The sequence below is a fragment of the Vanellus vanellus genome, assembly GCF_965231255.1.
Source record: "Vanellus vanellus genome assembly, chromosome: 2".
Lineage (NCBI taxonomy): Eukaryota > Metazoa > Chordata > Aves > Charadriiformes > Charadriidae > Vanellus > Vanellus vanellus.
The window spans coordinates 11,771,963-11,795,380 of NC_138906.1; the positions used below are offsets into that span (position 1 = coordinate 11,771,963).

Genomic DNA, 23,418 nt, shown 5'->3' on the forward strand with positions numbered 1-23,418 from the left:
ACACCTTTCCTGCAGGCAGTCATCGTTCACGTCAAGTTTGTTTCACGTGTTGGGTAAGCTGCCGCTTGCTCTTTGGTGGAGAAAACAGCTCCGGTATTTGTTACTGTGGGAGTGTTATCAACACTTTTATTTCTACAGGCGTTCTTCATACCTGCCTCTACCTAACATCTAGGTAAACGGTAGATTAAGTTAAGCATATCACCCTTATCCGTAACGTTATTTTTCCCCCAGTAATCATGCATGACTTCACCAGAAGTGAATCAGCTACGATTAGAAATTGTTTCATGGTATCCTTGGCCTACAAAAGCTCGGTAGAGAACAGGGGAACACCGGTGCTTTGCAGGCCGCGCGGGTGAGTGCCCCATCCCGCCTCACGGGATGGAGCTCGGCGAGGTCCGGGCCGCCTCCGCCACCCGAGGGAACCCAACCGGGCACCGGCTGGAGGAGGAAAACCTTCCTGCAGCCATGCAGACATCCCAGACCGCCGCTTCTCGCTAAGAAAGGGCTGGAGATAACCGGGCACCATCCTGCCACGCCGCGGCGAGCTACGCCATGAAACACCCCCTTCCCTCACCACCGGGCACCCTCTCCCTTTCCCACAATCCTCTGCGGCATCCGCCCGTCCTGGCGACGGGCTCCGGCGCTCATCCATCGCTCGGGCGATCGGCTGCTTCCCCCTGGCCGCCTGTTGCTAGGCAGGCCCGGACGCAGTTGCCGCCGTTTCCTGCCCGCTCGGAGGCGGCCGGTGGCGGAGGCGGGACGCGCCTCTCCGCTCGTCCCGTCCCCTCTCTCTCAGCTATGGAGGGTGACAAGGTGAGGGGCCGCTGGGAAGCGGTCGGGGCTCCAGGGAGCCGGGCGAGTATGCCGACGCCGCCCAGGCCCGGCTCCTGCGGGCAGCGCGCGAGGGACCGTCCCGCCTCGCGCCTTTGCCCCACTGCAGGAGGGCCCTGAGGGGGCGCCAGCGGCAGCGGGGCACGGCACGGCCGCCGCCCGGTCTGGCTTGTTCTTCTGCTTGGTTTCCCCCTGCTCCCGGCACTTTATGCTGTATGTGCCTTGGTGCCTGCCACAGCCGTCCCCTCACCCGGCCGCGGCTCATTGCCGCCATTCGTGTCCCCTGGCGTTGGATAAGCCAGGGAGTGCGAGGGAGCAAAGGTAGGAAACAGCCCCAGTGTTTCTTCTGCTGGCCCTGAGAACCCTCGTGGCACTCCTGTGACAGCTCAAGTCGTCTTGTTTTGTCAGCACGCTGATGTAAGTCCCACTCAAATAGTGGTATTGAGGAGGTCCTTATTCCTGTAGCTGAAGGATGAGGCCGTATCAGCCATGGACCTTTCTGCGGAAGAGGATAGGTGGTTAATGAAAATCTCCAAAGCTGTTAATGTTTCAGACTTAATAATTGATACTCCTGTAACCACTAATTGTTGAGGTTTAGTTCTTTAGGAACCCACACAACTTTTGCATGATTGTGTGAAATTATGAAAAGTTTGTAGAGCTCCAAAATAAAGGAAACAAAGCCACATGGACATGCTAACATCAATTATTGTGTTACATATTCATTTGAAAAAGCAGAAGTATCAAATAACTTTTATTGCTGTTGTGTGAATCTGGGTTTTACAGATAACTAATTTGTGGTCATGCTGAATAGAGAATGGAGTAGGAAATAGAGTGGCTGGGCAGGGTATGAGAAGTAGTATGTTAGGACCACTCTAAAAACTTCTGTTTGGATGTCATTTCAGTAGCTGTGGTACGTCAATAACCTCTTTACTGAAAAGAGGTGAGTTAATGAATTGTGATGCAAAGTTAAACTTGGACCAAAAATTTTTCAGGTGTGTTGGTGTAAGACTGCCAGTGACCCGCAGGCAGTTGTACTAACAGCCACACTGCATGAGAAAGCCTCCTTTTGCTGTTTCTTTTCTGTCAAAACAAGTCTATCACTTATGCTGTTTACTTATTTGAGGGCTTTGAAATAGGCAACTCCTATTGGAAATAAGAAAGATAAATATTTATATGTAAAAAAATAAGGCACTTTTATTTGGCTTAAAGGCCACAGACATTTTACTGTTTTTCTGCTTCTTTTTATTTAGAATCATAGTTAACTGGGTTTAATATTAAGTTTGAATACTGAAAAATTCCAGTCTTTCTAAATTGTGAGTGAAGAAACCCCACTTGATCTCTCTTAAAGGTTTTATCTAAAGTAACAAGATCTGTTGTTCCTCTGACTTCATAAGGCATCATACTTATTGTTTAGTTTAAAGGACAGATTCTTAACTGTTAAAAATTTTCATAGCGCTTTTTGAGTTCAGTAAATCTGTGGCATTTTATGTCAGCTGATGAGCTCCCTGTGCTCTCAGGTGGATGAATTAAGTTAAACCCCAATGTGGTTTAAATAACTAATCTTAATCTGGATTTAAGTTAGTATATAAGGTCTTCTAAATTAGCAGACTGGTGAGAAACTTCAATAAATCCTTTTAAAGTTTGTTTTAAACATTTCTTTTTGTGTGTACAATGATTCCTCTACTTACAGAGGGACAGTGGTCTCAAAGATGTTAAGTTTCTTTAAGCTTTATAAAAGATCTCTCTTTTTCTATTTGTTTGTTTGTTAGTCTCCTGCAAAAGCAGAGAATTAAATGGAAAATCATCATATATAAAAAGTAACAGATTCTAGTCGTGATGGGGACATCAAAACTGCAGACCCCAGAAAAATGGCACATGCACCTTTTTGGGCACCGGAGAATTATCTCTAAATGTTTGCTGCATGCTTTTTGCCTCAGCTTTGAAATAGATCTCAAACTACCTTATCTGATATTGTCTATTGGTTATGCTGTTTTTAGGCTATCAACATCATTAGCATTCTTTCTTTCTTTGCTCATATGTACCTGAATATTGTTTAAAACCAAAACATAACCATATATATTAGGGATTTTTAAATAGGTTACTATTTGAGACTATAATACAGCAGTGTTCACTTCCCATCCGTATCCTTCCTTATAGCTTATCCTTATTCAAGTTCTGTTGAGTTTCTTAGGCTCTATAAAAAAACTTTACTCAAGAAAACAATCAACTTTGGTTTTCCTTTCTCATCTGACTTTCTGCAGTAGTAAGCATTTGTACTTTTTTGACTTTTTTTTAAGGATCAGAAGAGAATAAAACTTAAAGGGCACTTTCATTTTGTTACAAAGGCTGCTTTCTTCATACTTCTGATTGACTTTAGATGAAGTTTACCAGTCCACTACAATCTTCTATAAAATCTAAGTTTGAAGAGACAAGAATTTTTTCATATAGAAAAATTAAAAAATTAAAATGTAGTACTAAAATGCTGCTTCCGTATAATAATTTAGCAAAAAATGGGCACCATATGTTTATTTCCTTCTACTAGTGCAGCTCCTCATTTAAATATTTATCAGCAATTATTGTGTTAACCTTTAGTAACTTTTACCAAGTGTAAATTTGAGAATAAGTGTAGCCTGGTCGTGTCACTTTGAATATAATCATCATCCTTCAATGAAATAGTTAAAAATAATCAATATATTAGTGAACTCAGACAATATGATTTTTTTAGTTTAGTGAAGTGTTTAAGGGCAGTAACTCTGCAAATGATGATAGAAGAAATATAAGCTATTTAACTAGGAAGAAGACTAGTAAAACAACGTCCATGTATACTCTGATTATTTTCATGATCCTTTTTTTTCTTCAGTGCTACATACAAATATTTCATATGGCAATCAACTTACACGTGTAGTCTGAACCATTTAAAAATATTAAGTGACAGTTGGTTGAAAAATAGTGCCAGCATTTTTGAGATGCATGCAATTACTAAACCAGAAGCTTCCTTGGTTCACTTGAAATGCATAGTAATCTAACTATTTTTAACTTTTATTTTTGAAAAGTCTAACAAAAATGTATTCTGGCTATTCCAGGTCCCTGCTGGTGGGGAAAAAAAAAAAAAGGATTACATTCGTCATGGTATTTTTAGATTCACTACTTGTCAATGTTAGTTGTCCCCTGAAATGTTCTTATAGCTGAGTTTGGGGCAGCTCAAATGATATATCTAAGGGGAAAATACTGTATTTATTCTTTGCCATGCGAATGGGTTCTGTGAGTGGTTCTGCAGAAGAAGAATCTGGGGGTCCTGGTGGACAGAAACTTGAACGTAAGTCATCAGGGTGCTCTTCAGGTGGTTATGGTTAACCACATACTGGTTATGTGTATCATGAAGACCATAGCTAACAGGTGTAGGGAAGACTATTCTCTACTCAGCACTTGCGAGGCCCTGTCTGCAGTACTGTGTGTGGTTTTAGGGCCCCCGGTACTAAGAGATTCCAGAGGGAGGCGCTGAGATGGCTATGGGGCTGGAGCACTGATGTATGTGAGAAGGAGGCTAAGGAGCGCTTTTGGCTAGAGAAAAGACAGCTAAGAGCGGATCTAACTGCTGCTTTCAAGTATGTACAGGGGATCTGTGGAAAAGATGGAGCCAAATTCTTCTCTGAGATGTACAGTGAGAGGACAGAAGGCAGTGGCCCTAACTATCAGTAAGGGAAATTATCACTCAGTATAAGAAAACATTTTCAAATGAGAGTAATCAAACCTGAAAACCAGGTTTCCCAGACAAACTCCAACCTCAGAGATATTAAAACCTCACCTGAATAAATTCCTGACTGGGACTTATTTTGAAGTTAGATCTAACAGAGCAGGAGGCTGAACCTAATGACATTGATACATTCATTACTTTCCAAAAGTAGCCTGACTGTGTGTACCCTTTTGCTCTGTAACATAGTTGAATGGCTATCATTGGAAGGGCAATTTCAGTCTTTATGAAACGCCACACTGTGATCTGCCATATGCACTGAGCTCAAAACTGGTTACCGTGTGTATCCAGAGCTGGATAGTCTGAGCTTCAGGCTTCTTCCAGGTCCAGTCAGATCAAGTGCACTGTAAGTATGCACATTAAAGCTGAATCAAGTTATAATGTTTGCATAACAAAATTCAGTGGTAGTTGCCTAAATACCTTGATCCTTTCCTTTGAAAACTATTCTTTGAGTGGTTTACTTCTCATTGCAAATTGCTCAGTCTTTTGCTGTCTTTTCTATTCTAGAGAAGAACCAGAGAAGATACTTGGAAATCAGAAGAACTTAGGAAACATCTTAGGGTAATTTTATTTTATTTCTATTGTTTTTGATTTACATTACTTTATAGCAATGAAATTCATTAACAGTCTAAACATAGAGGGTTGACTGCTTGTTCTACTAGCCAATAGCTCTTTAAGGCTTTTTGGTACACCAGGCGCTTTAAATGTGCACCACTGAATACAGACAGTATGGGTCTTTAATATGTAGCTGTTAAATTTCTTGCTACAACTGACTGTTCTGGAATCTGTCCAGTCCAAGTGTGTCCGGAGGCTGGCCCATTCAACCGTCTAGCTACACAAGTCATGTAAGATTACTCCACAGATTTCTTAATTAGGTAAATGGAACAAATACCATTGTTGTGGTAATCACATGGCACACAATGGGGTCTGATTTGCTGGCCACCCAAATCCAAGTTACAGCTCTGCTTTATATATAGTTACTAGGTTTCCTGCATGTATATTATGTATTGCATTTATTATCGTCACCTATCATGTTTGTCATGCACTTTTAAACTGGTTAATTTATTCACTGGTCAAATAGGCATTCAGGCTCCAGTCAGTAATACTGATGTTCGTATTACTTTTGTGCTATATTTTTTTAAAAGGTATTTTCCAATATGGATCTTCTTTTCTATGTCTTGTGCAGATCTTCATGGGTCCTTTGATAGACTAAAGCATCCTACTTGTTTATCTATTACCTAGCTTTCTATTGCCTAGCTCCCCATTGTTTCAGTACCAGTGCTGCACTATAAGTACTTTGTATTTTTTAGATAGTCAGTAACATTTCCACTACTTCTATGTGGGCTAAAGCTAACAAATTTGAGTTGAAATATTTGAGTTGAAATACTTTAATTACAACAGAAGTGGTGTGGTTGGACTTCCATTTCTGTGAAACAGATGGATAAGGTTTAATTCACTTTATTCATTGAGTATAATCAAACCAAGTGCTGTTTGTTCTGCATTGAGTAAATAGCCAAAATTGTGGATATAGTGAAAACAGTGGGAGTTGTGCTACTTACTTCAGGAAGGTTAAAATATAATCTGTTATGGCTTTAGAAAAATATAAGAATAGTTCCATCCTCAAGGGATACAGGCCAAAAACTTTATTTCACAGTCTTTATATGCTGCTTTCTGTTCAAGTAAAAGCTAATCTTCTATTCTAAAGGCAGCTGCAGGATGCCCAGTTATCTATCATTATTGTTTATAGCTGTAACATATTTTGCAAGATGGCATAGTTTTTGTCTACATGAGCTAACAGCTTTAAGATGCTTAGTCAATTTTTCAGCCTAGCTCTAAACAGAATGCACAGTTTCACAGTAATTTTTTTTTACCAAATTCTTTTCAAATACATGGAAAATGCAGCTAATAATTTTATTTATTAGTTCTTTTTACAATAAGTACAGACATAATGTTAGCAATTTACAAAGTAAGCCTGGAAATATATCAGCATTTTAATACAGTTTGGGAAATTAAATTTGTAGTTAGCAGTCCACTATTTTTTTTGTTCACGTGAATATACTATATCTAAATAGATTGCTGAATTATAATAATAGAATTTTTATTTTTTTTTTTATTTCAGGCATCACAGCCAGATAGTCAAAATGAAGACCAAAAGCACAGAGAAAAGAAACTGCAGAAAGAGAAGTCAGTTCATGACATAGACACTCATAAACATGAACGCAAAGACAGAGGGAAGAGTAAGGAAAGAACGAGAGAGAGATTTAAATCTAGTGAAAGAGACAGGGATAAAATGAGAGAGAGAGAAAGGGGAAAAGAACACCAGAGAGAAGGAGACCGAGAGAGATACAAAGATAAGCTTCAAGAACCAAGTTTGGAGAAGGAAAGATACCGTGTACCAAAAGATAAAGACAGGGAGAGCAATAGAGAACAAGACAAAAAGCATCAAAGACATGAGATAAAGCAAATAGATACACAAAATAATGTGAAATCATTTGAAGAAAGAGATAAAGAACATCACAGAAGAAGAGAAAGCAGACATCATTTAGGTAAGTTGTTTTGGGTTCCTGTTGCACTTTGAAATATTTGGTATTTAAATAGAAATACTCTGAAACTGTACTCCATCTGTTCAGAGAGGATAAAGACAGGCAGGTGTGAGTACCTACTGAAATGCGTATCTTTATGGAATCTTGTGGTAACCTCATTTTATTTTGGTGCTTTTAAAAAAATCGGTGCTTGTTTCCATTCCTGTGAAGAGAGTGTGAATGTGACTGGTTTTTAAGATCACTCGACTTGAAGAGAATAAGTACCTTCCTGCCTAGACATTCTCTGTTGAGTGATCCATTTGAGTCCCCACGTTGCAGGGTGTTTGCTGAAGTTAGTAGCATGTGTCATTACTCTTGCCATTACATGAGACAACTGAGAACAGAGGGATTCATTAGGAAAGAAAAAGTAGTAAACAACTTTGGAGAGAGGATTTCAACAGAATATTAATTTATTTTCAGAACGCTCTTATATTTTAGAAAACCCACATCACTGAAATACTATTTTCTACATGCTAGGGTTAATTATGTCCAGAGTTTGAGTATAATAAATTTTGTTCGTTATTTTATAAATATATTTTCTAGAGGAGGAGAAAACAAGAAGTGAAGAGCGAGACAGAAGACATATGGAAAAGAAGGTAAGGGAAGGGAATGAAGTGTATCATAATGGAATAAGATAAAACTGTAGAATAATGAAGAAACTGGATCAGACTCCAGTTCCCAAAAAATCCAAGAGATGCATAGATAATAAGGTCCACACAAGTGTACAAAACACACACCACAAAAATATATCCCAGCCATTTGATTTTAAGCACATACCTCATTTTTTTTTTAAAGTAAAAGTAAAATAAAATTTGCATAGCAAGCATTGCTTTATTTTCATACAGCTACATCAACATTTCCCATGTACTATTTATGCCTTCATTACAAGGATTTTGGTAAATATAGATCCTATTTTATGTTAGACCACCTAGTAAACAAAGAATTATTTTTTTGTGTGCAAAATATGTAATAGAAAGATTTTTCTGTAGCAGAGTATGTGATGTCCCAGAATAAATATCAGAAACTCAAGTAATATGATAATTTGAAGCTTGCCATCGTAAGAGATTTTAAAAAAATGGTCAGAAGATCCACATGACAGAAGGAGATTAGGCACTTATAAATCCATCATTCTAATGGCCAAAATTGCATAGATTTGTGAAGATTAAACAGTCTTGGAGAGCTTTTGAACTCTTTAATGTTATTTTTGTTTTTCCAGGATAAGGATACTAAAAAGAGTATTGACAAATTTTTAGCCTACAAAGTTGAAGAAGGTGGACATGTACACAAATTACAGAAAGATCGAGAGTTGGATAAAGAGGGAGAAAGAAGACACAGAGAAAAAAAAGAATATTCTGTTGGGCCAGGAAAAGAGAGGCTTTCAAAAGAGAGAAGTCATAAACGTTATGAAAAGGAAGAGGAAGAAAAGCATAATTTAAAGAGATCTAAAGAGGCATCTTCCCATGGAGACAGGGAAGGGCAACCAGCAGAAGCTACTGAGAGAATAAAAAGTAGAGAAAATGAAAGAAAGAAGCATGATCTAAGGGTTAGTTTTTTTAAGACTTTAAAACATTACCTTTTAACTTACTTTAATTGTTGATATGTCATCATTGATAAGGTGAATAATAAAAATACTAGGATTGTAAGTCAACATTTTCTGAAATTTGAGGCTAAAGTGGTAGATTAAAGTACTACATCTGCATTTAAGTATCCTAACCCACAGCTGATTTCTTCCATGAAATTGAAAGTAGAAACTTGTCTTTATGTTAGAAACGTCATAAAATTATTTATTGCTATAACTTTTGAAATTTTTACTAAGACTTTGAAGTGGATATGAGATTAGGCTAGAGGTCCGTTGCTAGACCACTCTCCATCATCTTTGAACGGTCATGGAGAACAGGAAAGGTGCCTGAGGACAGGAGGAAGGCTGACATCACTCTGATCTTCAAAAAAGGCAAGAAGGAGGACCCAGGGAACTACAGACCAGTTAGTCTCACCTCTGTCCCTGGGAAGGTAATGGAGCGACTCATTCTGGATGTCATCTCCAAACACGTTGAGGAACAGGAAGTTATTGGAAGTGGTCAACATGGATTTACCAAGGGTAAATCATGCTTGACCAATCTGATAGCTTTCTATGATGTTATAACTGGTTGGCTGGATGAGGGGAGAGTCGTGGATGTCATCTACCTTGACTTTAGCAAGGCTTTTGACACTGTCTCCCATGACATCCTCATTAGGAAGCTGAGGAAGTATGGGCTAGATGAGGTGACAGTGAGGTGGATTGAGAGTTGGCTGCGGGACAGAACTCCGAGGGTCGTGATTAGCAGCACAGAGTCTAGTTGGAGGCCTGTAACCAGTGGTGTCCCCCAGGGGTCAATGCTTGGTCCAATTTTGTTTAATATATTCATTAATGACCTGGATGAGGGGACAGAGTGTATCCTCAGCAAGTTTGCTGATGATACCAAACTGGGTGGGGTGGCTGACACAGAGGGCCGCGCTGCCATCCAGCGTGACCTGGACAGGCTGGAGAGCTGGGCAGAGAAGAACCTAATGAGGTTCAACAAAAGCAAGTGCAAGGTCCTGCACCTGGGGAGGAAGAATGCTAGGCACCAGTATAGGTTAGGGGTGGACCTGCTGGGAAGTAGCTCTGCGGAGAAGGATCTGGGGGTCATGGTAGACAGTAAATTATCCATGGCCCAGCAATGTGCCCTTGTTGCCAAAAAGGCCAATGGAATCCTGGGCTGCATAGGGAAGAGTGTGGCCAGTAGGTCGAAGGAGGTCATTCTCCCTCTCTACTCTGCACTGGTGAGGCCACAACTGGAATACTGTGTCCAATTTTGGGCTCCCCAGTTCAAGAGGGACAGGGAACTGCTGGAGCGAGTCCAGCAAAGAGCAACTAAGATGATTAAGGGATTGGAGCATCTCCCTTATGAGGAAAGGCTGCGAGAGCTGGGACTCTTTAGCCTGGAGAAGAGAAGGCTGAGGGGAGACCTTATTATGGCGTACAAGTATCTAAAGGGTGGGTTGAAGGAGGATGGAGCCAGGCTCTTTTCAATGGTTCCCAGTGACAGGACGAGGGGTAATGGTAACAAGTTGGAACATAGGAAGTTCCCTTCAAATACACAGAAAAACTTCTTTACGGTGAGGGTGACAGAGCACTGGCACAGGCTGCCCAGGGAGGTGGTGGAGTCCCCTTCCCTGGAGATTTTCAAGACCCACCTGGATGCAGTCCTGAGTAATGTGCTCTGGGCAATCCTGCTTTAGCAGGGGAGTTGGACTAGATGATCTCTAGAGGTCCCTTCCAACTCTGAAAATTCTGTGATTCTGTGAAAATGTACTGGCTGACTTTATAGAAGGTAAATATGATTTTAATAAAAGCTATTTTCAATGTTGCCTATAAAGGGAGCATGGTTATCTAACTCACAAGTAGGCACGTGAGTATAGATCCCTTATATTTATGTTTTTTGCTTCTACTTCTGAAGCCATAGAATATATTTTATGTTTCTTATACAGAGCATGATGTTGTATCCTAAAAACTTAATCAAAACTTCGACATTTTTTAGTGATTTTTATAATACAAGTACTCATTCCAGAAGGAGTGAAGAAACATATACTAATTTGTAACGCTTAAAATCAGGTAAGTTTTGTGGAACATAGAACCATTCAGATGGTCTAGGGTAGTTTCTTCTGCTGCCTAAAGAGTGAAAGTGTACAAGCTTCTCAAAGAAAACTTCAGAAATACATTTTGTAGTGAAAATACTAGGCATCTTCAGTGTAGGGGCCCACCACACGTGATTCCTGTAATGGACTTTCTGCAGCAGAATTCAAAAGTCTATCAAGAGCTTGCTCAAGGTTTGTCTTCCTTGGAAGTTTACTCAAGTAGCTGTTACAGAATATACACACTGATGCTGATGCTTCTGTCTCAGAGTTATGTTTCTTTTTCTGATGTTCATGGATAGAGAAAAGCACCTTTATCTTAAACAACTTATTGAATACATTTCCAAACTTAGGTAAACCTTCATAATACAGAATTTAAGAGTCAAGTCCCTGTACTGGGGATTAAAAGTGCCTGAGACTGTTCTCTGTCCTTGGGTCCAACTAGTGTGAATTGTTACAGTTGATACTGATAAAATCTCATTCTTTGAAACAGGCTGGCCACATCTTACTGAGGTCAGCCCTTGGTCCCTGTCAGTTTCTCAGCCATACCTAAGGGGTCATTTAGAAAAGCGCTGTGGGCTCACAATTTAAGCAGTGTACACTGGATCCAGAGCACTTTGGACCATTGTTACTAAAGCCGTAATTTGAAGGTATCCTATAAAAAAGCTGGAATTTACTCTGGTAAAGCATTATAAGGTTTTGTTAAGCTGTTATGGTTTGAGAGACCCATAACAATTTGTTGTCTTTTAGACAATCATTCTATCACCTGATGTCCCCTCCCCACCTGGGAAAGGGAAATCAGGAAAAACAAGGAAACCCGGGAGCTGAAGTATAAACAGATTTAATAGAATAAGATTAGATAATTAACATTAACAACACTAAAGAACTGATATTGATCCCAACACCAATACAGAATATGCAAAGATTATACTCAGCCAATTATATCAGTAGGAAGCTGTGCTCTCCCAGCAGTGGACAGCAAATGTGGGACACTGCGAGCGCTAGGGCTTCAGGAGGAGGGGAAGGCCTCAGGGCTCCAGCAGCAGGGCACAGAGTTCTCAGGATGGCAGTCATCAAGGGAGAGAGAGAACTTCGCAGCAAACTTTCTAATATATAGTGACTGTGACGTTGATTGTATGAAATAATCCTGTTAGCCAGCTTGGGTCAAGTGTCCGGGTCTCGCTCCTCTTCATCCCTGCCCCTGGCTAGCTCGAAAACACTGAGACCTTGAGACCCACACACCATAGCTGGCTGTAAAGTAAATATTTGCACAAATTCAGACACTGGAGTCTTCTAGAAGTGCAGTTTTCCCAAGTATTAGAAGAGAAATTAGTCCTGTGTTATGCAAACCAGGACATAAGCAAAGGAGTAGACTCAAGATCCCATCTTGTTTCCTTTCTGAAATGCATTGCAGAAGGGGATGTAGCTAAACTTCTCTCCCAAGTATTTAATATTGTCAGGAGAAGCTCATATTATGTGTATAGCGTATCTTTTAAGAGTGTTTATTTTCCTTTGCTTGCCATATATGTAAGGAGAAGATTATTCTGATGTTAGTTCTTACACAGAACTTCTTACAAACTATGACTCAAAAAATAATATGTCATTGAAATAATTCATTAGAAACCTTTCTTACTGTTTAATATTACTACTACTAATACAGGTTCATATATCTATTTCCTCCCAGCATTTCTGACACATTAATATTGTGACTTCTTTTCCAGAACAGCGAATACAAAAAAAAGGAGAGGATTCAAGAAGAAATGAGCCATCAACATGCAAGGTAAATTCAGATATTAAAAATAAGTATATACTGTATGGTATCTACTACCATAAATGAATGAATTCTTGATCTCAAATATGTAGGGTGAATATAATTTTTTTTTCGTAGGCCCTTTGTACAATACTATAGCAATAAAAAAAAAATATCTGTTTTTTGCCTCTAAGAGGATTCATTAAAAAAAGGTATGTATTTGTATTCCTTTTTTTTTTTTTTCCCTACCCCAGGACAGCAAGACATATTTTGCAGTCCTTGCAAACTACATATGTATTAATTTGGGCACTTAGTTTGGGAGACAGAAGTGCTGTATTTTATCACCTGGAAATTCGCTATGCAGTCATGTGGTCAGATGCAAGGTTCATGACGAACTACATAGGACTCTCTTATATTGTTTATTTTAATTTGAATCTCTCTACTTAGTTCCTGCTCTGGATAGCATTTAAAACATTATATATATATAGCAAGTTTACTGTTGTATGTGAAATGGAAACGTCCAGGTCATCCTCAGTAGGATCAGTAAAATTTCAGGATGATATTTCTAAGTTTTGTTACTAGCAAATATAAAATCTTACAGAAGTTCTGTATATATTCTAGTTCTCTTTGTGTTCTTTAATGCTTCAGCCATGTGAAATTCCTATACAACTTTCTGAAGTATAACTCTCCAGATATGTTGTCAGTCACAATTCTCATTCTTAAACCCTAGTTTAGCTTCCTAGCTAAATAGAAGGCTGGTGTGCTGGCTTCTGGGAACACTGACAGAGGTAGGGAAGTCACTACAACTATTGGCTAAGTATTACTACTGTTTCTTAAGCATGGAACAGATCACCTAGTTGAAGCGATTTTGTCATTGTGGAAGAGAATTCCTGTACAAAAGATGAAAATTAAATAGTTCAGAATACATATATTGGGATGCTTCCTAGCAGCAGCACTCAACTGTGTCAAGCAGTGCCAAATATACGGGTTATATTTTGAAGCTGTTGCTGATGGGGTGTTGTGGGGGAGTCAAGGTGTTGTGGGGGGGATAGGCATTTCCGAATGGCAAGGAGGCAAGGAGGGCAATATGATTTATTGGGATGTCCCAAAACCCTGCTTCAGCTTCAAGCACTGTCAACGTTGAATCATTCTTATTTGTTATGAGAGGTTCCAGCCACATTTTTATTTATATTGTTGCATTTTCTTATGTTTGTCAGTCCCAACAGAAGTATATATGGATACTCTCTTACTTAAGAAGTCAGAACATTCTCTTCTTGAAGTCCAATACTCTACTTATAACATAATCAAATAGATCATTAAGGAGCAGAGCTGGTTGTTGATTTTCTCCTGCTCTCTGACCCTGATTGTATTGTCCTCATAAATAAAATCCCGGAATGAAAGACCAGGTTTGAATGTCGGTATTATTTATAGCTTTAGAGCACATTACACCAACCTGATCTTGATCTCCAGTTTACTGCAGCCGTTAATACAACTAATAGATGTGTGGGTTTAATAGGTTTTTTCCTCTTTACTTTTTCTTCCACTTTGATGCAATTATAGGCATTAAATTTGTACAAGGTTTTTGCAGTTCTTAGATGATTAATCACTTGGCTCTTTCATTATCATAAATAGAAATCTATAAAAGTATTTGTAGAACTATTTCAATTTATTGGAAATTTTCAACTATTTTTTCCTTTTCAGGAAAAAAGACCTATTTATTCTAAAATAGCAACAACAACAACAACAAAAAACCAACAGAAAAGAAAACCAAAACAAAACTAGTGCTTTCTTCTGAGTTAACCAATAAGATTTATGTTCTTTTTTTCAATAGGACTGTAAGAGATAAAGGAAAACTCATTGAAAAAGAGGAAAGAGACACAAGACAAGAGGTAAAACTATTTGGGTTTGGAACGTAGAATGTTGTGCTTTTCTTGGGATTAGTAACAATTACAATATGTATTTCAATATAATGCCATTCTAAGATAAGATTTATGTATATTTGTCTTCAGCTATCTCCTAACCTCTGTTTCTGGATACAGCATTAGAAAGTTGATTTATTCCATATAAATTTGCTAAGCATTGAAGGTAGCCATCTATTCAACTGTATTTCACTATCTTCTATGCTTGAAAAAATAATTCTCAATAAGTGGAAAGAGTTTAGATGTGTAGCACAAATAATCTACAAATAATTTACACATACCGAATGTATATTATTTCCTTCTATAAACAGCGGGCATAGGCAAATAATTTGTAGTGTAAACCAAGTAAAATGCAGCTAGCAATGTAATTCATACGTGTTTCTTAAAACAGTTGCCATAAGAAAGAGGAAGATATTTTTATATGTTTGAGTGGACAAGTGCAGAGAGAGAACCAAGTTTTCAGCAAGTCTGAAGTGCACGCTGTAAAAACTTGGGTTTATTTGGACCAGTCTGTGCAGATACAGCCTAACTTTACCATAAAAAGTTTTGAAATATTTTGTCATATTTTCAACCATTCATGACCATCCCCGAAAATCCAAATTCTGTTTTGGAACGTTGTAGGATTATGGTCGTAATCTAGGAAAAAGTAGTAGAACCTAATGAAAACATCCTTTTGCATAGGGTGAGTTCTGTTTTGCCTTCCTGCATTATTATTTTAAGTCAATAATTATCACTTGTTAATACACTTTTATTTATATTTCTAAACTGAATTTGTTGTATGTTTGCTTGAAAATGTAGAAATATCTGAGAAGAACATCTATATTTATGCTAAGATTTGGCAGATAAAGATTTAATTTTTTTTATAAGATTATTTTCCACTTTCATTTATTTTTCTCATTTAGGAAGTGAGAGATAGACACATCTATAATTCAGATACAGGATTTGATAACTTTTCAGCAAATTATGAAGATGATTTTGAAGTAAGTAAAAGCATACAATTGTCCTTTTGAAGTAATTCTTAAGCATCAAAATAGTGATTAATTTTTTTCACAGAAAAAAAAATCACAGAGATAATAACTAACTAAAATCTTATCTAGAAACACTCTGCTATGTGTTTACTTAGTTTTCATCAGGGGTTTGGAACCAACTTTTGTTTTTGAGTTCAAGTCTTCGCAAGATTCTCTTTCTGTCTTCCTGAATTTCAATTATGGAAAGGATTTTCTGCGAAAAATGCTGATTTTTTTTTTTTTTTTTTTTTTTTTAAATAATGCTAGGAAATAATAAATTTCAGGAGGAAAAAATATTCTCATTGTTTTTCATTGCAAAAATATCATAGGAAAAAGTATTGATACACATCAGTGTGTCACTGATTTGTTTAATTCACTAATTTTTTTAATTGAACTCTTAGCTCTCTGTTGTTTACTTGAAAGTTATTAAGATAGAAGAGTGTGTTGAATGTGCTTTCATTGATAGCTGAACCAGCCACATCTTTGTTCAGTGAAACTAGAATTCGTCTCCACTTACATTAGGAGCGATGTCCACTGTTGAGCTGTTCACTGTAGTAGCCCTTTGCCATTCAGTGGAGAGAAATGACTCTTACGACTTGTTCATATCATTTGTGTTAGGTGATTATTTTAGCATGAGATGAATTGTCTTAGTTAACGTAATTATTAAAGTATGGGCCTTGTGCATGGACCTGCAAACAGATCTGTCATTTTATTCCTTTAAATAAAAAATAATTAATCTAAACATATACTTCCTACTTTAGGATCTTTAAAAAAAAAAAACCCAAATGAATCTATTTTGAGCACTGAAGAATAACACTGTGCGATTGTCTTCTCTTGATTAAAATTATCACACAATCAAGACATACCATTTTCTTTCTGTCAAACGGTTATTTTAAAATGCCTTTCAGTTAGAGGATTTATAGACATCTGTATGAGAATTTTATTTTTATTTTGGCAGTATTTTATAGTTTCTTTAAAAAGATCTTGAAAAATACATCTATAATCTATGTTTATTAGTTATTGAAAGTCCTGTTACTTTTAAAGGATTATGAAGATGATTTTGATAATGATGAAGACAAAAGTGGTGAAGAAAGAGATGCAGAAGAAAACGTACGAGAGATTCTATTTTCCAGAACAGCAGAAATTGAAGAAATCCAAAGAGCAATTAGTGCAGAAAATGATAGAATTTGTACTTCACTGCCAAAGAAAATTGAAAATGTAAAAAAGGAACCAATCATGGGTATGTGACTAGATACCAGTCTTTTTTTATTAAATGTATGAGTAACACATACAACTTTGGAGTAAACAGGCCATTTTTTCTAAAAGTCTGCCTAGAGGCAGAAATCTGGTCCTCTGGATGAGTCACTTAAGTTTGTGGGTAAGTACTGTAACTTTCACATTGCCTAAGAATGATTCAGAGCATTACTAATCATTTAAAATGTGAAGTATAAAAATTTACAGACTGACATTTAATATGTCTTATTTTGGGTAAGAGGAGGATATGAGAGTCTGGATTTTGAAAACTGAAGGAGTGCTAGAACAGTTTGGGGCTTCCGGTGACATTAATTCGCCTTTTTCTTTTAAGTAAAGTTGAAGCGACTGCTCTGGGTGGGAAGGCAAGAGAAATACACATACGAGTTAAAAATGTACTTCTATATCACTTTTAAAATTCAGTTGTGTGGGGTTTTTTTTGGTTTTTTGTTTTTTTTTTTTCTGAAATGTGAGTAGGGAATTATTGTCTTGTTTTCAGTTGATCTGATGATACCTGTGAGTGCCAGTACTTAGTTAACTAACTGCAGCTGTGGTTCTCCTTTGCACTCTCCACTCATGTGAATGTCAGGATGGAATCACTGTGCAAAAGAATTTTAAACAGCTTTTTACTCTAGTTTGTACAAAGTTAGTACAGCCACAGAAGAATAGCATGGAGTTTCTGCAAGTCTTTACAGTATCAATAGATTTTCAGTTAAGTTGTCTTTGCAAGTCAGAACCTGTATACTGTAATACTGTTGACATTTTCTGTCAAGTAACAGGTGATAGAACAAGAAGAAATGGCTTCATGTTGCACCAAGGGAAGTTCAGATTGGATATTAGGAAGAATTTCTTTATTGAAAAGGTCATCAGGCTTTGGAACGTATTACCCAGGGGAGTGGTGGAGTTCCCATCCCTGGAGTTATTTAAGGGTCGTGTAGATATAGCGCTCAGGGACGTGGTTTAGTGGTGGGCTTGTCAGTGTTAGGTTAATGATTGGACCAGATCATCTTACAGGTCTTTTCCAATCTAGGAGATTCTGTGATTCTGTGAATGTCTTCATGCAGAAGATTTATGCAATTATTATTTTTCTAATAAACAATGTCAAATCAAGAAAATAATTCAATTAATGTTATAGATCTAATGAACAGGATGGAATTCTAATATAGAATCAATTTTTTAAATTCTGAATTGTAGCACTTACTGCTTTATTGTAAATTATACCACACTCTTTTTGGATAAAGTTTTGATCTCATTTGGTTAAAATTGTTGATCATTTTGGTAGTGGTTTTTAGATGTTTAAAAGCATTTTACAAGTACTATCTAATAAGGCAGTCTTCTTCTGAGGGAGTGAAACAGCATTGGTCCTGACTGGAAGTTGGATATTAAGGTCAATTAGCTACCACCTATCCAGGAAAGGGAGTAAAATCCACATGACATCAGATATTGTAGTCGTTCCATTAACTGTGGCTTTTAAAGCAACAGTTTTCAATGTTTTGTTTATTCATCCAAGGGCATCAGTTAAGCTTGTGTTGATGAGTTTCTCCACTAGCTGTAATGATGAATTCAGAGGTGTAACACGCACATGGTGTAGTCTGTGTGAATTTGATAGGATTTTTAGAATTGGTCATAGAGTGTTTTACTGTACACAGGGGAACAAAGGACCTGCTAATGGCAGGAGAAAGAAAGAGGCACTTTCTTCTAAAATAAAAATTATAGTCATTTTGAATTGATTGATAAAGGACCATAATAAGGGAAAAATGCTGACCCATTACTGAAGTTAGGCAGCTTATTGTACTGATAACTGTGCTAGAGCACTTTGTGTAATGTGCAAACTAGTAACTTTTAGTAGCTGTGTCATAGTAAATCTGTTGCTTTTTAGACTTACTGCTTTACATTTTAATGCAGTGTAAAGTGTGAATTATAACACTAATAATGTTTTATACTGTCACAGAAAGGGAATACCCTTCTGTCAGAAACTCTTGTGGAATATTCATGGATTTTCAAATGGCAAACCAACGACAGAGTAGCCGAAGTATGGCTAGTAAGCAGAAGTAAGTGCATTTTAAATAATCCACACAAAATGGCACCATGCTATGTGAGATGTAATTTTTTTATTATATTTGAAATATGTGCAGTTTATAATCCTGAGACTTTTAGAGGCAAATATTATTTTGTAAGCTAACAGTATTTAGTTCTTAAGTAAATATAATCTACAGGCCATTTGATAACAGAAATTTATCTATATATCAGTTTATGTGTATCGTTTTATTACAGAATGAGTTGTCAGGATTATAATTTCTTTGTATTATTCTTCAGTCACTTAATTGGACTATAGTACTAAAGAGCAAGCCTTTTATCTGCTCTCAGGGCTCTGCAGAACTGTAATTTCTTGAAATAACTAAGACTCTATATGGTACATGCTGTTGCCAAAATAGCATGTTCCCTTTCAGAGATAACACCAGTTGGTGTAAAAACATGTTATTACTGATCTAAAATTGATATAGATTTGAGACATCTAAGACAGCTCTGTATTAAAGAAACAAATTGACGCCTGTTTCTTGCGGAACTTGCCAGGAGCTCCAGATTTATCTAAAGCACTGTATAGATCTCCAATTTTCTGTTACATCAATTGGATGTATAAAGCAAGAATATTAATATTTTTTTTATAATACTAGATTCCACTGCTTCTTGGCTGCACATTGATGGCTAACCTTCACATAAGGGAGATTTTATTTTCTAGGCTGTTTAATTCACCTTGCCTAAATTTATATGCCCAAATTTTACACAAGTTCATTGTCTGGGCTTCCTCTCTAGATAGTGGAGACAGAGTAGGAAATTCAGTAAGGCATCTCTCTGAAGAATTGCCTTCTGAAATGTTTGTCAGCCTTTACTGATTATGTGCTATGACTGATTATGACTATGCATATAACTTTGTGTACATGCTAACAATGTATGTAGCCTGTGAAGATAACTAGCATTTTCATGGAAAGAGAAAGAGTTTGTGGAATTTAATGCTGTGATAATACATTGGTACCAGTGAATAGACTGAAAGTATTCCATAAATGACCTGTGGCACTTTGGAATTGTAAGTATTAATAAGAGGCTTAATAGTTTATTTTAAGGATTTGTCTGCCTGTATCATTAAGATTTGTAACTAGGAAGTAACTTTAATACGTTTGAATTAGATCTCGGCAATCTGTGCCCTCAATATTTGTGAAGAGGTGGTGCATTAGGAAGTAGAAGTAAAAATAAAATGTGGGTAAGAAAATGCAAGAGATGTCATCAAGCAGCAAAAAAGAGATGTGAAAATTATCCCTATGTATAAAGAAAAATACAGCCTAAAATATTGGAAGACAAATTCCAGCTCATGTTGCTCTGATCTTTTCCTGGTTCAAAGACTGTCTTACTGAGAAGAAACTGCAGCTAGAATATGCATCTGTAAGACTGTTTAGATATTAAATTACTGCAGACCCATAATTTTATCTGGCTTGTATTTATATTAAGTATATTAAAAAAATCCTGAAAGTGCAAGAGAGAGAGAGGAAGGCTACAAAAAAATTTCTCATTGTCAAGGAATCTCTTCTATAGCAAGAGCGTGGAATTAACTTGTAAACATACATCTGTATGTAATTTAAGTGGTTAACTCTTAAAATAAAATATCTTAACAGTTTTATGACATTAAAATAGATAGATAGTTGTGTGAATTGTGACAAAGATTGACTGTGTCTTCATTATCCACACATCCATACAAGTAGAGTGGTAGGAATATCTTTGTAGTTGATGATAACAAGTAATGTCACAAAAATGTTTTGATATCACATAAATGTTTTTTACTTGTCGGACTAAGATGCAACAAATGAAGGTAGGCTTGTTTTCCAATTAAGAATCAAAATATAGTTTTATTTGTGAGTAAAGTTTAAAAAATTAAGAATTGAGGTAGGCAGGAAGTAAAAGGACTGAGGGAAGCTGGATAAGGCAGTTGACTTATTTTTTTATCATTCCAGTAAGGGAATTTAGGAAGATGGAAAGATTTGGTATTTCACAGGACAAAGAGATTCAGTTATCTCAAATACTGTACAATGTGCTAATCTTATTTAAAACAAAAAATACAAGTGGAAGAATACATACCTCGATCTCGAGTACTCCTTTTCGTACCATTTAGATCAAGTTCAATAGTCCAGTAAGTGATGGTCTTTGGAGGTCTGCTTTTTGGGGAAGAGGTGAGCATTCGTGTCCACAGGTTATTTATCAACAGTAAATTCATTTCATGTATATATTTAAAATATATTTTAGGATTGCTGCTATTGTTATTTGTTTCCCTAGTGGTGTAAAGAGGTAGGAATTCAGGCAGTCTGTTACCAGTGGAGGTCATTCAAAATACATTTGCATAAGTCTAACAAAACGAGAACATTATAGATGATCTTTATAAAGCATGTACACATGTAGGTGATGTAAGTTAATAAAATGAGTTTAGGAGACTTAGCCACCATCCTAACTGTAGGAAGACAGAGATATTCTTCTGTTACCTCACAGAACAGCTTTTGAATACTTAGGCAAGATGATTATGCTCGGCTTTGACAGTTTGGGGTTTAATAATAAGCCACATAAGTTTGCCATTTGCAATGAGTATTACCTTTTCAAGTATGATAATTATCTCTGCATAACGTTAAATGACAAATAATAATATTATGTGGACTTCTTTGATATATTTTTATCTGTTAATTAAGTTTGGTACAGCTTCAATTCACGTAGATCAATGGATTGCTGGATCTCTCGTACTGTACAAAATCAGGTTGGTTTTCTTTTGGAATACCAAATACTTGGTCTTAACCATTTTTGTGTTTCTCTCTTGTAATTCCTTCTAAAGAAAACGGAGTTCAGAACTTCTCCCACTAATTGATCTGGACTTCTCAGTTAGTTTTTCCTTATTGGATTTGCCTCCTGTAAACGAGTATGACATGTATATCAGGAATTTTGGTAAAACGAACACTAAACAGGTGGGTAACAAATATTAAGTAATATTTAAATCCTGAAAGTGCTGATTCTTGTTCTGGGAAGTAATTTTCTTTACAAAAGAGAGTTACTAAAGCCAATAGGACAGTAAAGTAATGAAGTAATAATTCTAATAGCTAACCCTTAATTACCATAAAGCAATGATATAAAAACTTTTGGCCAGAAAGGCCACTTCCTTTCTGTATTAAAAGAGGACTTTCTCATGTTTGTTCCCCATTTTCTAAAAGACTTTGTATATGTCTGTGGCTCATTGTCGCAAGTATGCTGGGTTTATTATTTATGCATCATGTAAGGCACTCTTTATTTTTGCAATAAGTCTAGAACTCTTGTGTGAAATGTGGTAAAATGTGCACGCATGTCAAATAGCGACACTGTGTCAGTATGATCGGGTTTGAATTTACAAAGTCTTTACATCAGTATTAAAATGACTGTTTAAGTTCTATTCATTTATGTGCTGTCATTCTTTGCTGTGTCACCCATATATTGTTCACTTTATCTTTCTACTTCAGGCATATGTTCAGTGTAACGAGGATAATCTTGAGAGAGACGTTCAGACAGAGGAAGTTGAGACACTCGAGAAATGGACACAGCATCCAGGAGAAAATGCCCTTGTGTCTGGAGGTGAAGAACATTTTAATCATTAATTTATGGATGTATGCATGTAAACTTTCTCTTTTCTACCAATTCATTGTCAGAATTTGTAATGTAATGGGCTGCATTGATAGCAAACTGCTGTAGGCACTCTGAATCTCCTTGTAGAGGGGGTGGAGAATAAATGGCAGAAATAGTTTCTTCCTTCTGGATTGCTGTTTCTGTTGGCAGCAGATACGATTCCCCAACAGATCTTGTTCTTCAGTACTGCTGCTTCTGCTGAAGAGAAGTTGATTCCTACCACTCTCCTCTGGCTTAAAAATTACATTGTTCTTATGGTTCTCTTAGTTGATTCCCTTTGGAAACGTCAAGTTTGGTTTGGGTTTTTGTTTTTCCTTAGGTCCCACAAACAGCGAAGATATGTCAATGAATGGAGCTCTAATGGCTAAAACTGATTCGCAAAGATTAGCACGTTTCCTCCGGTCTGCTTGTCAGGTACACTTATGTACTTAATATCCCTTATGAGTTGTGTGCATAAGTATACAATGTGATAGATCACTTACAGTACTTGTTCTGACTGATTTAAATAAATTACTTAAATAATACTCACTATCAGTGAGTTTCATCTCTCTGCAAAGTAATGGAATCAGAGCTGTGCAACTTTTATGTCTGTAAAGCTGTGTTTGCAAAGATGTGAAATTAACAAGAGTTGATAAAAGTTAATTAAATTAATCCGCATAATTTAGAAAGCTACAAATAGCAAAGCTGAAAGATAAGATGACCCTTTTATTTCTATAAATGTAATTATGTTTGAAAGGTGATTGCTGTTTTGCTAGAGGAAGATCAAGTTGCAACACAACCCAGGTGGAAACTAAGATCTCGACAAACCAGTCTGTCTATTAGTGATAGCTGTTTCCAGTTAAATACTAACCAGCCATTCCTACATGGTAAGGGAACTTTATTCTACACCTTTTAGTATTCAGTGTGAACTCTTCTTCCTTATGCAAAATGCTCTTTGTCATGACTGAAGTGCAAATAGCACGTATCAGGATATATAGATGATGTAAAG

General features: G+C 37.0%; 1 protein-coding gene across 1 annotated transcript in view; it reads left to right on the plus strand.

Annotated features, from left to right (window-relative positions):
- Window positions 1–718: 718 nt before the first annotated feature.
- Window positions 719–23,418, plus strand: part of DYNC2I1 (dynein 2 intermediate chain 1) — a 35,080-nt gene continuing 12,380 nt past the window's right edge. The window contains exons 1-14 of the mRNA XM_082480023.1: window positions 719–813; window positions 5,090–5,143; window positions 6,702–7,128; window positions 7,708–7,760; window positions 8,381–8,707; window positions 12,540–12,598; window positions 14,400–14,457; window positions 15,390–15,467; window positions 16,539–16,734; window positions 18,697–18,796; window positions 21,613–21,742; window positions 22,268–22,379; window positions 22,750–22,844; window positions 23,167–23,296. Coding sequence (XP_082336149.1) covers window positions 799–813; window positions 5,090–5,143; window positions 6,702–7,128; window positions 7,708–7,760; window positions 8,381–8,707; window positions 12,540–12,598; window positions 14,400–14,457; window positions 15,390–15,467; window positions 16,539–16,734; window positions 18,697–18,796; window positions 21,613–21,742; window positions 22,268–22,379; window positions 22,750–22,844; window positions 23,167–23,296 — 1,834 coding nt within the window. The 5' untranslated portion in view covers window positions 719–798. The remainder of the gene's footprint in view (window positions 814–5,089; window positions 5,144–6,701; window positions 7,129–7,707; window positions 7,761–8,380; window positions 8,708–12,539; window positions 12,599–14,399; window positions 14,458–15,389; window positions 15,468–16,538; window positions 16,735–18,696; window positions 18,797–21,612; window positions 21,743–22,267; window positions 22,380–22,749; window positions 22,845–23,166; window positions 23,297–23,418) is intronic.